The 16,457-nt window shown below is 30.5% G+C and overlaps 1 protein-coding gene across 1 annotated transcript; it reads left to right on the top strand.

The window, feature by feature from the left end:
* Positions 1-2,989: 2,989 nt before the first annotated feature.
* LOC123290863 (putative uncharacterized protein DDB_G0286901) lies at positions 2,990-15,358 on the top strand. The gene is made up of 10 exons (XM_044871211.1): positions 2,990-3,027; positions 3,717-3,873; positions 5,444-5,518; positions 7,511-7,861; positions 7,927-8,116; positions 8,308-8,448; positions 8,533-8,622; positions 9,307-11,397; positions 14,420-14,554; positions 14,789-15,358. Exons 2-10 carry the CDS (start codon positions 3,841-3,843, stop codon positions 15,265-15,267), a joined length of 3,585 nt encoding a protein of 1,194 aa, XP_044727146.1. The 5' UTR covers positions 2,990-3,027; positions 3,717-3,840; the 3' UTR covers positions 15,268-15,358.
* The last annotated feature ends 1,099 nt before the right edge of the window (positions 15,359-16,457 follow it).

Here is a 16,457-nt window from a genome sequence, read left to right as displayed (position 1 = left end):
TTACGCAATCGTTTGTTTTTCTTAGTAAAGAAAGATAACCACTCACAAAGTAATAAGAATATCTTTCTTTTCACTTCCTCAGTGGATAAAGTATATGCTATAAACAAACAAACACATACACAATATGTGACTTTAAACTTTTGTTCTATCTCTAACGGTTTACAAGATGTAATCCTACCCAAGGATCCAAGACCCAATTGACCTATGTTCATTGACATTACAATTACATAGACTGAATGTTAAACCATTTTAAGCGTGCCAACATCTGAGGTAATTGCTTAAGTCAAATCCATTGTAGATTCGCAAAATAAAATGTAAAATGATACGTGATAAGTATTTTTTCAAGTAAAAAAGCGAAAAAGTTCAGTGAAATCACGATGTTTTATGTAAAACATTTTGTGATATGAAAATTCATTCAGTATATGTTTTTTTGATAAATGTCCCTAACTGACCTAAGCAATTACCTCAGATGTTGGCACGCTTTTCACTGTGCGGAAAAATAGGCGATGCTTAGTCTATGTATCCTATAAAGTCAATGCCTAAGCTGCTCATTTACGAACTCGACGTCACTTTGTACGTCTATATAATTACTATAATTTTTCCAAAAAATGTACGAAATTATTTTAGTGGTTTTTCAAAAAATGGGGAAAATACCTTTATATTGTCTGTATATAGAGGTAAAAATATTTTCGTCATTTTTTTTAAAGTCATTAAAGATAAGTAATCTGATAAACAATGTTATTATGTGGGAAAATTTATTCGTTATCAATTTACCAATAACATCGTGTTCCGAGTAAAATAAAACTTTTCGAATTCCCTCTATTTCAAAAAAAAAATTATGCATTAATAAAATGATCGTTTTATTACCGAAATATAAAAAAAAATTTTACGTTTTAAAACAGGTTTTTTTTTAAGAACAAAAAATAAATATTAAATTGTACTGAATATTGTTTTCAAAAAACAATTAAACACAGAATTTCTTCATTCATTTGTATTCCACTTCCGTTTCACAATATTACTCATGGTAAAAATTCATCGTGTATGATCGTCGTGACCTAAGAGAATCGCAACGTAAATATTTCACAAAACCTACCTTTTTTTTTTAGTAATTAATCTATTTTTAAAATTTTTTTATCAATACAAAAAAAATATGATATTAGCCACACAAATGATTCAAAACAAAACATTAATCAATTTAATATGGAAGAATTTATTGGGAAAACGAATTAGAAAAACTTCTATAAAAATATGAGTCATGTCATATAAAATAATAATTAAATTGCAACGGTAACATTTTTAATTGAGGTATTTCCTTTGTATCAAATCAGAACAAATTTTAATACAGAACACACAAGTAAATAATAAAGTCATCAAACTTGTAATTTTTGTTTCAATTATTCCTAATTTTTATTATTGGTAAGTTTCTTTTTCAAAACGAAATTAGACATATTGTTAATTTTATTTATTATTTATATTCATAGAAAAAAAATTACTATCCTTCTTTAAAAACAGCAGTTAGGTCTGATTCTGTCACTTTGTTCAATTTGGGTCCGTAGAATTTAATTATACCTCCCATACTAAACCCATCTCGTGATTCAGTCACGAGACTAATCCATTTTAAATTTTCAGCGTATTTCAGCTTAAATGTGTCAGATATTGCTCTCGAGAGTTTCAATACTATGTTTATTTGCAACTTTAGTTTCGAAAACTAGTTACATATTTTGGTTGCGTTCATCAAATGCACACAAAATTCAGTTCATAAATACGCAATAATTTGTCTGACACCTGACGAGCAAAACTGATTGCCTATCACCTTATCAGCCGTTCTGCTTCGTGAATAAATGATGTTGTACTTCCATAAACTAAATAAATATGCGCTTTCTTACGTGCTCCAAAATTAAGGCATTAATTGCAAGTTTCAGTATTTTCATGGGTAGATTTTAGAAAATTTCGTTATTCGATATTTCTATAGCAGTTTTACATAATAGTTCAGGATTTTTCAGATAGGAGGAAGTTAGTATTTAATTAAAAATAGTTAGTAATGCTGCAGTATTCCGTCCGCGGTATGCATAGGGTAGCGTGTTCGAATCCCGCCGTCGCAACAAAATTAATTTAATTACTAGTTGTGGTGGGCCGGTGGAGTGCATGGTATATGCAGGAAGAAGGTGCACTCAGCCTCTGAAATTGAGGAGCTGATAAATGAAATTATCAAAATGTGGTAAAATACATACATATATGGTATCACAATGGGCTCTATTGCCTAAGTGTGTCCTTCGTGGACAGCCAATATAACCTAACCTAACCTACAACTGAATAATCGTTAAAATATTTAAATTAGCTTGAAATAGGTTGAATGAGATAAACCAAAATGTATATTCGATACCCCTGGATAATTTTTCGTCTTATGGAAAGGTAAGCTTTCAAAATTTAGAAAAGTACAACAATTAAATCTTAAACAAAAGAAGCATTTTTGAAGGTTTAAATTTATACCGCGTCGTGATTTCAGGAGTTTATTAACTCTTTGTAGAATTTGTCTCCACTCTCCATTGGAAAATTCCATATTCCACTTTATTCACCAATCGCCATCCAAAGAGAGTTACTTAACCTGATCACCATTTTAGTTAAAAGTTACCTATGTTGATTTTGTACTTTTATTGATTTTTAAACTTAACTTTTACCTTAAAAAATAATGATTTAATTTTAAATATACATTTCAAATTCTGTTGATAAATTATGGTACAACGTGGCTACTAAATTTCAATTTATGAAAAAAATCAATATATTTTTAAAAACAAATGTATGTGTATAGGAATTGCATGTAGTGTGGTTAACTACACACTTAGTCTATTTTTATTTAGAGGTATTTAAAAATATTAATATAAAAAAGAGTCAAACATATATGAAAATCAATGAAATAGAATGAACAAGAAAATTTATTAAGAAAAGATCATAGAATGCGCAGTCTGTATGCGTACTAATCTGGATGTCAGCCATATTTAGGTAAAGTCTATCCGACACATAAGTGAAGTAAGTAAAAAATAATTGATCACAAAATAAATTTATGAAGAATTAATAAAAAAAAGTTTTTAATAAATTTTATGTGATTGTATTTAAACTCATCTAGAACGTAAATATTGAAATTTCATTTTATATACGTAAAAATTTTGAAAGTATTTTTTTAAATGAATAATGAATAAAAAAAAAATTTTTTTTCTGAAGAGTGTAAGAGTGTTCTTGGATTCACAAATTATTTGTATATTGCATAAATTTTTACGATCTATAATTTATTTATTTGGAAATTCATTATGAGCCCATTTTTGTTTACATCGTCTTGTCTGAAAAAATGCTATAGTGCCTTAATTTTTTTTTAAAATAACATTCTTAAATAATTTATAAAAATTTTGCAAGTGACAAACTTAATTAATATTTCTCAAATATGATACTCCAGCGGTGACAGTAACATTTTATGCAAATTTTTTTTACTACCTGTCAAATAATAATAATAATTTTTTTGGGTCATTATCTACTTTTTGAAAGAAAATTTTCGATTTGTTGATGAAATATTTGAAAATCTAAACTGTCCACGTATGCATTTAATATTAGAAAATTGACAATATTTTTGACATTTTTATTAAATTTTCAAATAATTCAATATGGTTCTCATTTTATAAGTTTCGTACAATCATAATAATCAATTGATTTTGAAATATTTCCAGGTGATACTACAGTGTCAACCAAGTTTGTAAAAAAACTGTTTGTTTTTGACAAATACAAGTATTGTCAAAAATATTATTTAATTAATTGTATTTGTTTCCTCCTTTGTATACAAGTTCGTGTACAATGTCAGTGCTGAATCAAAGTGGTGAAGAGCAGGTAAACATCATTTTCTAAGCTATATTTTCGGGTAGTAAAATTTTCATGAAATTTAAATTTGGTTCAAATATTTTTCTTCCTTAACTTTAATGACTGGACATTTCAACTAACCCATTATTTTAGTAATTAATATTTTTTTAATTATTTAAATTTAATTAATAAAAGTACAAATTCAGTGAGGGCATTTAAAAATTTCTAAAACGGAAATTCAAATTTTTATACGGACGTGACATCAAAGTACGGGCTTGTCAAAATTTGTTGACATACTGTATGATATTAATTACTTACATTTTATATGATATTTCATTGAATTATATTATTCTACGGCTTTTCTATTAGAAAACTTAATAATAACGAGTGTAAATTCTGTGTTGTAAATTCATTTTTTTAAAGTATAAATTATACATTGAACTGTCACCAATTGACAGATCACGTACTTATACGTCATCAACAGAGAGCGTCAAAAAACTGTGTTTAAATATCTCAAAATTATAATGTATTTTAAATATTTTTTTTACACTTAAATACAGCATTTTAAGCAGTATTTATATTTTTTTACTTTGTTATAACGGTGTAAACAATGAATTAATAATATTAAAAAAATACATTAATATTCCCTATTACGTACACAAATTATGATTGATAATCCACAAGTGTTATTTTTGTTTTTGAATTTGAGTAGTAGTTTGTTTTGTTAAAAAGGCAGTATTTGATAAATTTTCGACACAAAGACAAATTCGGCTAATTCTTAACAAGTGTTATTTTTAAATATTAAAAAAACATAGAATTCGATTGAAAATGAGGGTTAGAGCAAGGTGTATATCCAAAAAAATCGTTTTTTTTGTATAGTTTTGATAAAAAACACCTGTCTGTTTTTTTGTGTATTTTATTTAGCATAATGGTTGAGTTTCGCTAGAAATAGTCAACGATTTTGTGAATAATCTTTGTTAAAAAACATGTTGTGTGTGTATTTTTCCGTATTAGATGAAGCTCGTTGAAAAACCAACAGTAGACTGAGCTCAATGATTCTTTTATTGTGAAGAAGAAATACACCTCGTGGAGAATGAATCGAAGCCCATGAAAAATTGTGAATTTTATATGTGAAATTAACCTAAAAGTATATAGAAGTGGAAATTTGAACTTTTCTGATTCCAAAAAATTACTCTCGTGAAATTTTCGATCAAATGAAATAATTTTTCAATATGTTTTTTGAAATTTATGGTTTAAGCTTGTTAAGTACAGGTTTTTGGATATTAAAATTAGTTTTTAGAGCTTTAACTAGTTTTTTTGGTAAAATACATTAATTTTTTGAAAATAAATGTACATTAAATAATTAAAAATAGCACTTGTAGAAAAAAACTAAAATAAAGTGAAACTTTCAGATATTTTGCTTAGATATATATATTTTTGGGTTTTCTCATTTAAGCCAAATAGATTTTAGTATTTTCGAATATTCGCATTGGCAAACATTTTTTGTATCGCGATCGTGAATATGTTGAAAAGTTATTAGGAACGATCAGTAAGGAGAATTTTTATTTAAACAATCGTTTAATTTTTTTCAATTTTTCAGGTGGAATGCCCGCTATGTATGGAACCTTTGGAAGTGGACGATTTGAATTTTTATCCATGTACTTGTGGTTATCAAGTAAGTTTTCATTGTTTCATTTTCATAATTGTAAGCTTTTCGAAGACTATTTCACATTTGCGACTAAGCTGCAAACACCTTGAATAACCGAACAGACTTAAACTATTATATCGTACTTTTAAATCGCTGTTGATGTTTGACTATCGAGAGAAATTTACATGAGATACCCAAGCAGTTTTCTTAACTCCACAATGTAAAGATACGGCCGTGAACGCAGTAAATTGGGCTCAGTAATACACAAAAAGTGTTTGTTAATAAATTGGGTTCCCTAATGGTTTTTTAGAACCCATCGGATCAAATTTACAGTTTAATCTTGCCTACACAGTCACAAATCATCCAATTTGCATAGTTTGCATCAAATTTTGCTGTAGTTTGAGACGCCCATGGGTGACCACACGTTTTTCGTTTCAAATATCTTCAAACTGAACAGATTTAATATTGAAATGTAGGTAAGAACACTCGAACCATTGGCCTTTTAAACAAAAACAAAAACAAAATCGGTTCATTTGTTACGTTACGATACCACACAGATACACTCGTTAAACTTATATTGTCCCTATTTTTTCGTCGGAGGTTTAAAAAAGATTATCGGGGCGAGTACGTGGCAAGCAATATTTTAAATAATAAGACCTAGTAAATTTCTTCAAACGTAAATATTTTAGAAAAAAACCAATGGTACTCAAGAGTCTGGAGCAAGTGATTCGATAAGAATCTATGCCAGCAAAGCTAATGCGAAGAATGTATAAGGAAAAACATTCAGTACCTTCTACTTGTTAGCATTAGTTATGTATCCACCTTGGTCTTGGCAAACAGGTTTTCATGATAGGAAAGTTGAGGGGAAAATAAGCTTGCTATAAATTTATTTGCCGAGGAGAAGCCTTGTTTATGGAGAGATTTAAAAAGAGTTTAAACGAAGTATAGTCAACAGGAGAAAATTGAGACACTTAGCGTATAAAATTAATAGACACAGTTTATTAAAATTGTACCACGAAATAGCCTTATCATTTGAAGGATAATTAAAACGACTAAAGGCTAAAATTGGGTCATGTATGTAAGGATAAATTGATACAAATTTTCGCTTTCGATACTTTGATGATAGGTAAATTGCTGAAATGTTGCATAATGTGAAATTAGTCTTGCAAATCCGAAAAAATAATTATGCCCCGATGATAGGTTTAAAATTTGTATACAAAGTATTGGATATGACATCTAAAAATAAATAAACACGTGAACTAGAAACCTTGAAAATGAAACATTGCAAAATTCAAAATATATTTTTAGCTATTTGATAAAAATTCTTATTCACGTTTTCAAATTTTGCCTTAATTGGTATGCAATAAATAATATAAAAATGTAAAGAACTTCAATATTTTTAACCGGAAAGAAAGCACCCTTGAGTTACATATTCGTGGCAATAGTTAACATTTATCAAAAATCCAAATCTCTGAGATTTTTTACAAAAATAAATTATAGCCTGAAAAAGTATGTAGCCTGAAAAAGGCGCCGAAACTCTAACCACGAAGCCACGTTAGTCAAAACAGTTGTCCGTTGTTAGGATTCCTTCAAACAACAATCACAATTTCGTTTACTCCGAAAAATTACGAGGTAACAATATTGAATATTGTTTTAATCACAAAGAAGGTATGATTGCCGTTTATATCGATGCGACAATGAAATAAAATCGATCGAAATAGATCACATTCTCAATCCTTAAAGAAATTCAATTTAACTTTTCAAGGTCAGGTGAAATCGCGACTATAGATATAAACGACGCATATCGCTATATTTCCAAGTAAACGCGAATGAAAGTTATCGGATTAAAGTCCACGGGACAGCGCCCTTTTTATCAAATGATTAATTAAAACTTCGTTAGTGGCTTCCATTTGGCGAGTTTGCTAAACTTTCTACGACTTTTTTCGAAAGTGCTGCGTTTTCAAATGAGCCTGATTACCTGAGACCAATGAGAAATACTTAATTGTTTTTTCTTTCCAGATATGTCGATTTTGTTGGCATAGGATTCGTACAGACGAGAATGGGCTATGTCCAGCTTGTCGTAAAGCGTATTCTGAAAATCCTGCAGATTTTACACCGTTGTCAAAGGAACAAGTTGCTCAGTTGAAAGCTGAGAAGAGGGCACGGGATCAGCAACGAAAAGCGCGTCTAAGTGAATCGCGAAAGCATTTAGCAACCGTTCGAGTTGTGCAAAAGAATCTCGTGTTTGTGGTTGGACTTCCAGTACGTTTAGCAGATGCTGAAGTACTGCGACGTCATGAATATTTTGGAAAATTTGGAAAAATTCATAAAGTTGTTATAAATCAGTCGACGAGCTACGCTGGTTCTCAGGTAGAAATTACGAAAAATTTGATGGTGTCAATTTATGAAATTTATATGTGTTGTGGTGTTTTTAGGGACCATCTGCAAGTGCTTATGTCACTTATTATAGGAGTGAAGATGCCTTAAGAGCTATCCAGAGTGTAAATAATATAACACTAGATGGACGGCTTATTAAGTCGTCGTTGGGTACGACCAAATATTGTTCACATTTTATGAAAAATCAGCCGTGTCCAAAGCCGGATTGTATGTACCTTCATGATTTAGGTTAGCTTTTTTAAATGATTTTTATTATTAATTGGGTTTTCTCTAAAGAGTGAACTCTTTATATATTTAATTCCTTCACACTAAAAGTGAAAGTGTTGTGATTTAAGTGTGATAGCTTTTAACGGTGATATGCAGATGGAAACAATCGACTTAAGTTACTTTTATTTCTAATATCAAAATTTTTAATTTAGGGGATTCCGAAGCTAGTTTTACGAAAGAAGAGATGCATCAAGGAAAGCATCAAGAATATGAAAGAAGGTTACATGAGGCACTTGCAGCGCAAGTACAAAATAAATCATTAAGTAACAGTTCTAATCAATCTGGGCAAAATGGTAAATATTATTATTTTTAATGTCCTTTGCTTAGAAAAGTTTTTTTTATTTTTATTTATTTGGTATCAAAATTTATTTTAATAGGGGCTCCTATACAAAAAGAAGCTTGGCCAAGTTTATCACGGAATGGTTCTCCTCCTAACGTAGGAAAAGAAAGGAAAAATTCTAATTCAGGTTAGTTTTGTTATTTATCTTGTAAAACCGTCTTAAATTAAGACAAAAAATAGATAAATTAGAAGAATGGGCGTTTCCCTCTATCTTTTTCCTATGCTTATGTTCCTGTTCGGGCTTAAAAATTCATTAATAGTGAGTAATTCTTGAATAACCGTTTCCTTTTAACCTTGTCCAAGGCTCGTGTTGCAAGAGTGTGTTTGCTTGAGTTCCAAAATAGGGAATATTCATGAAATTTAAATTTGGTTCAAATATTTTTCTTCCGTAACTTTAATGACTGGCCATTTCAACTAAACCATTATTTTAGTAATTAGTATCTTTTTAATTACTTAAAAATAATTAATAAAAGTACAAATTCAGTGAGGGCATTCAAAAATTTCTAAAACGAAAATTCAAATTTTTATAAGGACGTGACATCATAGTACGGGCTTGTCAAATTTGTTGACATACTGTTTGATATTAATTACTTACATTTTATATGGTTTTTCATTAAATTATACTATTCTACGGCTTTTCTATTAGAAAACTTAATAATAACGAGTGTAAATTCTGTAAAGACAGTAAAAAATATTCCCTATTTTTAACTATAAACGATATTTCCAGAGTCTTAGAATTAAGGACTTTTGAAAACAAAACACGGTCTGGCGTTTTTAATATTAATATCATTGTATTTATTTTCGTGCACAGAATCGAAACAGTCATCACAGTTAGGAAATATAAGTAAAAATGGAAGTGATGGGAATAGTATTAATAATAATAATAACAACGTAAATCAATTATCAAACAATACATCAACAACAACGACTACAATAGCAAATAGTAACAAAGACAACCCACAACAAATTCAACAGATACCGAATCATACAAACACAAGCAACAATTCAACAGTAGTTCAACAAATTACAAATAAAACGACAGATAAATTACAACAAAAGAATAAAAATTCAAATAAAACAACAGCTATTACAACAAAACAGAACAACAATGAAAATATAACAACAAATAATATCAAGAATAGTCAAAAATCATCTGAAAATAACAAAGATAATTGTAGTAAATTAATAACATCGATAAAACAAGAACAGATCCATGAAATATTTCCATCGAAAAATAATAAAATTACGGTACAAGAGAACAATATTAAACAGATTGAGATCACTGATCAAATTATAGACAAAACAAAAGAATTAACTCAAGAAATTGAGACGACAACCAGTGATGATACAGATCGTTCAACAAATTCAAGCCCACTAGCACAAAATTTAAATAAAATGACGCTATATGAAGATAACACAAGTTTCTTTAGTCCAAATACGTTCCAAAAATTAATAACCGATGGTGATCAACAAAATTCAACGGGTGGCAGCAATTACGAACAACAAAATTCCAATATATTAAATGATAGTTTACCGGATATCAATTCAACCGAAGATTGGGAAGCGGCTTTTGGTTTTGCATCAAAACATCAAATATCCACAACAGTTAGTCAACATTCCGGTGGCGATGATAGTCCTGGATCATCACCATCGACAGCTGGTGATCGTGTACAAGACGTTGTTGTTAGTCAATATGGTGGTAATGGTAGTGTTATAGTGTCGTTAGGTACTCAAAATAATTCTGATTCCTCATTTTATACGACAAATCCTAGTACAGACTTAATAACATCGCATATAAATAATTCAGTTTTTACATCATCGTCTGACATGCGTAATCCAATTTATAATCCAATGAATATACCCCCACCCCAACAACAACAACAGAATCAACAGAATGACTTAGGTATTGCGGCTTTAAAATCACAAATTCCACCAGTTATTAATGGTTTAGATCAACATATGTATAAATTTTTTGCTGATTTCCATAAAAATTCGTTAAAAGATCAACATCATCCAGACTTTATAAATTCTTTCACATCACCACCACCGCAGCAACAGCAACAAGCACCACAAGATCATATATTTAATCCAAGTGAACGGCAACATAATTTTATAAACGAACATTTACAACATCAGAATTTAATGCGATTAAATGAACAACAGATATTATTAAATATGAAAAATCAACAGAATCAACAACAGAATTCAACACCGCATACATTGTTAACTGTACAACAATCAACAAATCATTTAAACCATCCACCAAATTTTTTAACAAATCACGGTGGAGGTGGTGGTTATCAACAAAACTTTTTATTGCAAAATCAAATAAATTTAGTTCAAAATCAACATAATTTAATTAATGGTGATCAACATAATATTAGTTTAATAGGTAATCAACAAAATATAGCTCAACAAATTATTGGTTCAACAATAGCAAATCAACCACAACAGCATACAAATTTATTAAATAATGGTGCTAATAATCCAATAAATCGTTTATTGGGTCAACAATCAACATCAACAACAACCGGATTGGGTGTAGGTGGGGGTAGTTTTAATCAATTCTCAGGACAAACACAACAATTGTTATTGAATAATGTGAATCCATCAGCAAATACAAATAACGGTGTATCAACAAATAACGGAGTTAATGGTGTTAATGTTAATGGAGTTGGGGTTGGTGTTGGTGTTGGTGTTAATAATACACAACATACACAACAACAGCGTAATGTTGAAGATGAATTAGGTTTTGACCCGTTCCATGAAACACAGAAAGCGTTAGCTGAATTAATGGAATCTGAACAAATGTTAAATAGTCAACAACAGCATCGTGCACGTTTACCACCACCTGGATTTAGTCATATGAATTCATTTGGTATTGGATTACCACGACCACATGGTAAGTTTAATTTATATTTTGTTCTTTTGCTTAGTGTTTTAACTTAGGCCTGGCAGTGTATCACGACTAGTGCAGGAGCTGTCACAGTGGTGAGGAGGAGGAGGCAATGTCTCATCTTCTCTATCACTGCCCAGCTCTTGTCATGAGGAGATGGACTTACTTGAGCCAGCCTCTCTTTGACGACCTCTCCGACCTAAAGTCAGTCGACGTCAAAGCCCTCCTGCTGTTCTTAAACAGCTCCAAATGGTTCATGGAGTAGTGGCCGGGGATGGGCCAACCCATTTACGGTATCACAACGGACCCTATGGTCTAAGTGTGTCCCACCCGAGGACAGCCACTCTAACCTAATCTAACCTAATGTTTTAAGGTGTAGTGCTTTAGTCAGAGCTTGGCATGCTTTTTGGTTGAATTATTTACACCGTGTTATTTTTATTACTCGACTATAAGGAAAGAGATACTATGTTTTTGGACGTTTAGTATGTTTTTGGATGCTTAGTATAAAGTAGAGTCTCGGTAATCTGAACGTTCAGTAGTTTGAGAGGTACAAAAATCGCAACTTTTCGGCAGCCTTTTTCTCGCCGTTCTCTACACCTGTGACTGTGATAGTACAATATCATTTAAAAATGATATACGTTCTGTATTTATTTCTATGCTCAGTTGTAACTCATTATAATTCAGTCAAATTAAACATTGAACGTTGTATCAAATCAGGTATCTTTGTATTTTTGGATATGTTGTTTTTAATATAAAGGCAATGTTAAATCCAAGTTTTCGATCTCGGCAAAAGACCGGATCATTCTTAAAAATAAAAAAAAAATTTGGTCCTTGTTTCAGTTTTTATAGATTTTGACCCGAATGACAGATTTTTCGTCAACGACTTTTTAAACTAGATTAAATAATGGACTGGGCGGTTTTTATAGGACTGATATTTTCGGAGATACAGCTTTTCAAAATTGAACCAAATTTCAAGTTACACAATTACTCATGCCCGAACCTGCCAGGTGAAGATGAAGTAAACGAATAATTGTCGGTGCTCGTCTGAATATTCTTGAAAACCCTCCTAACATCTCAAAAGACTTGTACAAACCTTCGTCAAATATAGTAAAGTTTGATTAAAATATTTACATCCTCAAAACTGATGTTAGATCCCGTTCTGGCCTCAAAATGTTGCTAATTTAACCTACTTTAGAAATGAGTCCACAATCTTTGATGAAAAGCCAATCTTTTCGGGACAAAATCGTCCAAAACTGAAATAATGTCAAAATTTTTGAGTTTTTGTTTTTAATAATGGCTCGGTCTTCTAACGAGGTCGAAAACTTGAAATTTACATTGAATTAGTTGATTTAATGCAGCCAGTGTTCACGATCTTTTCATGTTTAATTAGATTGAATTATAAACTAATTTTTTTTAAATAACTGTCTGATATTGAGCGGAAAATTACATAAAAATGAAGCTAACTTCGCACTTTGCACGTTAAATAATTTAACCTTCCACATTTGATTGATTTGCCGATCGGAATGAGCGTCAGTTGTTCATTTTGACAGAAAAACCTTCAAGGTTAATTTTTCATTCACGCTTAATTTCTTTGTCAAAGGGTGTGAAACTAATGCTGGAGTCTCTGAAAGTTTGCATTCAATTCCATCAATTTGACGTTAAATTTTTTTCATGAGTTTTTCAAAATGAGTATCAGTTCATTTTGACGCATAGTTGTGACGCACAAAGGTACAAAAATTGTAAACATAGACTGTATGACGTTATTGTAAACAAATATAGCGGCCATAAACTGTTAAAACTTAATTGTTTTAACGATGAAACTGCAATGAACTGTATGGAATTAATAACTTCATATTGTTAATTGTATAATTTTGTTGTAAAACTCGTGTATCTCGTCTCCCGTCAATTTTTGTTGAAAGGATTCTTAATCTATAAATATATAGGAGACTTTCTATAGATCTATATAGATAGATAGTCACTCATCACGACATCTCTGGAACTATAAGACCTAGAGATTTGAAATTTGGCAGGAATATTCCTTTTGCCAAGTAGAGGTCAGCTAAGAACGGATTTTACGAAATTCCACCCACAAGGGGGGGTTGCGGGGGTGTTCATGAATAAAAAATTCATATTTTTAAATTATGGCTTTTAATAGTTCAAAACTTGGTCAGAATGTTTTAAATTACATTTAGAAATTTTTTTAACCTTCGGAGGGTAGAAAGGTGTAGCGAGAAAGTGGGAAGGAAATATCGAATATTTACAAATATACCTAAGTGGGGTATCAAATAAAAGAGCATGACGTGTACATTACAAAAATGTTATCCAACGCGAGGAAATGTGGAGGGAGGGGTGCAAGTGGGGATGTTGCCCAGCAAAGCGGGTATATTTTACGCCACGCAAAGCGGGCGGGTAACAGCTAGTATTCTTATATTTTTCATTGAGAAGAGATAAAATAATTTATCTATAAAACCGTGGGAGATGTATAAGAAATTAAAAATATCTAATAGATGGCAAATAACTTACTTAAATCTTTTTTTTTAAGTTTTTATTACATATTCATGAACGAATTCAAACATAGATAGAATTGTCATTTCTCAATGAAATTCGCGTTATTTCCAATGTACATTAGAAAAAAATAAACTCGTAACAAAATAAACAAACACATGTTATTGAATTTTTAATTTCTAAATAAAACGATCTTATATAAAGAGAAAATCGAAATTTTCTATTGAAAATGAAAGGTGTCTATGCCATTTATGTATAAAAAATAATATCGTCCAAATGTTTGAACGATAAAGACGTAAATGACAAACCTTCATTTTTGAACAGAATTTTTTTCCTCATAATAAAAAGGGTGTGTTATTCCGAATTAAAAAACAAATGGCTTCAAATAGATTTTTGAGTTAACCACTGTTCCTGTGCTTGGGGGTGATAATTTCGACCACACCTATTTTATACAGAAAATATTACTAATTCTAAAAATTATTTTAGTATGGATTTTATCGTATTTTTTTTCGTATTATTCTAGGTAGCAAAATATTGCCGTTTATGAGTTTAGGACAAACAGCTAATAACACATCGCATCAAAACGCTATAAATTCTCAACAATCTAATGGTTGGCCCGTATCAAATTCACAAGCACCAAATTTAGCTCAAAATTCAGGTAATTATATACCTAGTGAAATTTACAAAATTTAAAAAGCCCCCGACACCTTAGATTTTTTTGAACAATAGTTAAAAACACACAATCAACTTATCTTTCGAATCACCCGTTTAAGAGCTACGGTGTCACAGATAGACAGACACACATATAACATTCCTCTTTTTGCGTCGGGGGTTAAAAATTGAAAATTATCGAGTATATGAGTGATTTAATATTTTGTGATAATGTTTTTAGGATTGGGTGTATGTAATGATTGGACAACATTAGATCCAGCAATTGTGTCATCAAGTCGCCATTTTCCATTAGTAAATATGGGTACGATTAGAGAACAGTATGGTTCAAATTTACAACAATTATCCGCAACAAATACTGTAAATAATAGTGTGTCAACATTACGAGGCCTTGATTTCACAACGACACCATTACAAAATAATTTTACACAACAGTCACAAATGTCACAATTACCATCAGTTGCTGCTGCGGTAGCGGCTGCTAGTACCAACGGATGTTTTAATCCATCAATATTTCAACAACACAATGTAAATGGACAATTTACAACTCATTTAACAAATGGTTTTAATACACAACAAACTGGTACAACCACATCAGCAATTGGTCAAAATTGGATGAATTCAACAGATTTTCAAAATCAGATTCCATTACCCCCCGGTTTCAGACAAAATAACCAACAGGGAAAAACGCAAGAATGTTAAATCAAAATACATTAAAAAAATTTTACTTACTTTTCTTTTTTTTTTGTTTATTGATTCAAAGAAAACAAGAAAAAAAAATGCAAAATATCAGCCTCGGTAAAATTTATTTTATTAAAGACATAGAGAAAAAAAATACTTAAACGCATATTATTGGATATATCGAAAACAAAAATGTTATTAGATAATTATTGATTTATATATTAAAAAATACATTACAAAAATTTATTATTTTTTGTTGAGATAATATTATGAACCAAACCGTTGCCATGAATCTAGTAATTACAGCGAACGGTATCAAGAAAAAAAAGGCACACGAGTTATAATCATAACAGTCGATTATGCGTCATTAGCGTGTATTTCCAAATAAAACGGAAATTTTCTTTTATAGTTGAAAGCTTCGATTTTCGGAAAGAAAATCAAAGAAGATATTATTAGGTCATTAAGTACAAGGATTTGTAGGTTAGATAATACGTGAGTGATATTAGGATCGATACCCGTCATTAAAATTAAAGTATAAAAAAATGTGTTGTGAAATTAAATACAGAATCTGCAAAGAAAAGTTTTAAAAGTGTTAAAACGCAAGAAAATTCAAAATCAGGGAACTTTTGCCATAATAATCTGATTGTTTCATATATTAGTGACAAATAGTTCCAAACAGTTTTTGAAATTGTTTGTAAAAGTACATATTTTTTTCGTGATGTGCGTTCGTCCCTCGAAAGGGACGTTATTTTGAAATAGTGTTACGATTCCAGATAGAATGGCCCAAATGATATAAAAATTTGTTTGTGTTTAATGTATTTTACGCATGCAATCAAATATACGTGAATTAACGTCTTAATGTACAAATAGTTGCCCGGCAAAGATATATTATCTACGTGTATACCCTCTATCAGAGGCGGATTAAGAAATTTTGATCCCGTAGGCAGTTTTATAAATTAGCGCTCCCCGTAATAAAAATCTATTAATATAGAATTTTTTGTAGTTCTTTGTGGTCCTTTTTTATGGCAAAGATATATTTATTATGTACGTGTTTACACTCTATCAGAGGCGGATTAAGAAATTTTGTGCCCGTAGGCAGTTTTAAAAATTAGCTCCCCGCACAGTAAAAAATTTATCAATATAGACTTTTTTCGTAGTTCTTTGTGGTCCTTTTTTATGACATGTTCTGTACAATATTTGTATTGTTTAAG

The sequence above is a fragment of the Chrysoperla carnea genome, chromosome 1, assembly GCF_905475395.1.
Source record: "Chrysoperla carnea chromosome 1, inChrCarn1.1, whole genome shotgun sequence".
Classification (NCBI taxonomy): Eukaryota; Metazoa; Arthropoda; class Insecta; order Neuroptera; family Chrysopidae; genus Chrysoperla; species Chrysoperla carnea.
This window is presented reverse-complemented; position numbering and strand designations above follow the sequence as displayed.

Coding starts and splice junctions, on each gene's coding strand:
- LOC123290863 (XM_044871211.1), top strand. CDS start 3,841: ATGTCAGTGCTGAATCAAAGTGGTGAAGAGCAG. Junction 5,519..7,510: donor CATGTACTTGTGGTTATCAA/GTAAGTTTTCAT, acceptor TTTTCTTTCCAG/ATATGTCGATTTTGTTGGCA. Junction 8,623..9,306: donor AAGGAAAAATTCTAATTCAG/GTTAGTTTTGTT, acceptor TTTCGTGCACAG/AATCGAAACAGTCATCACAG.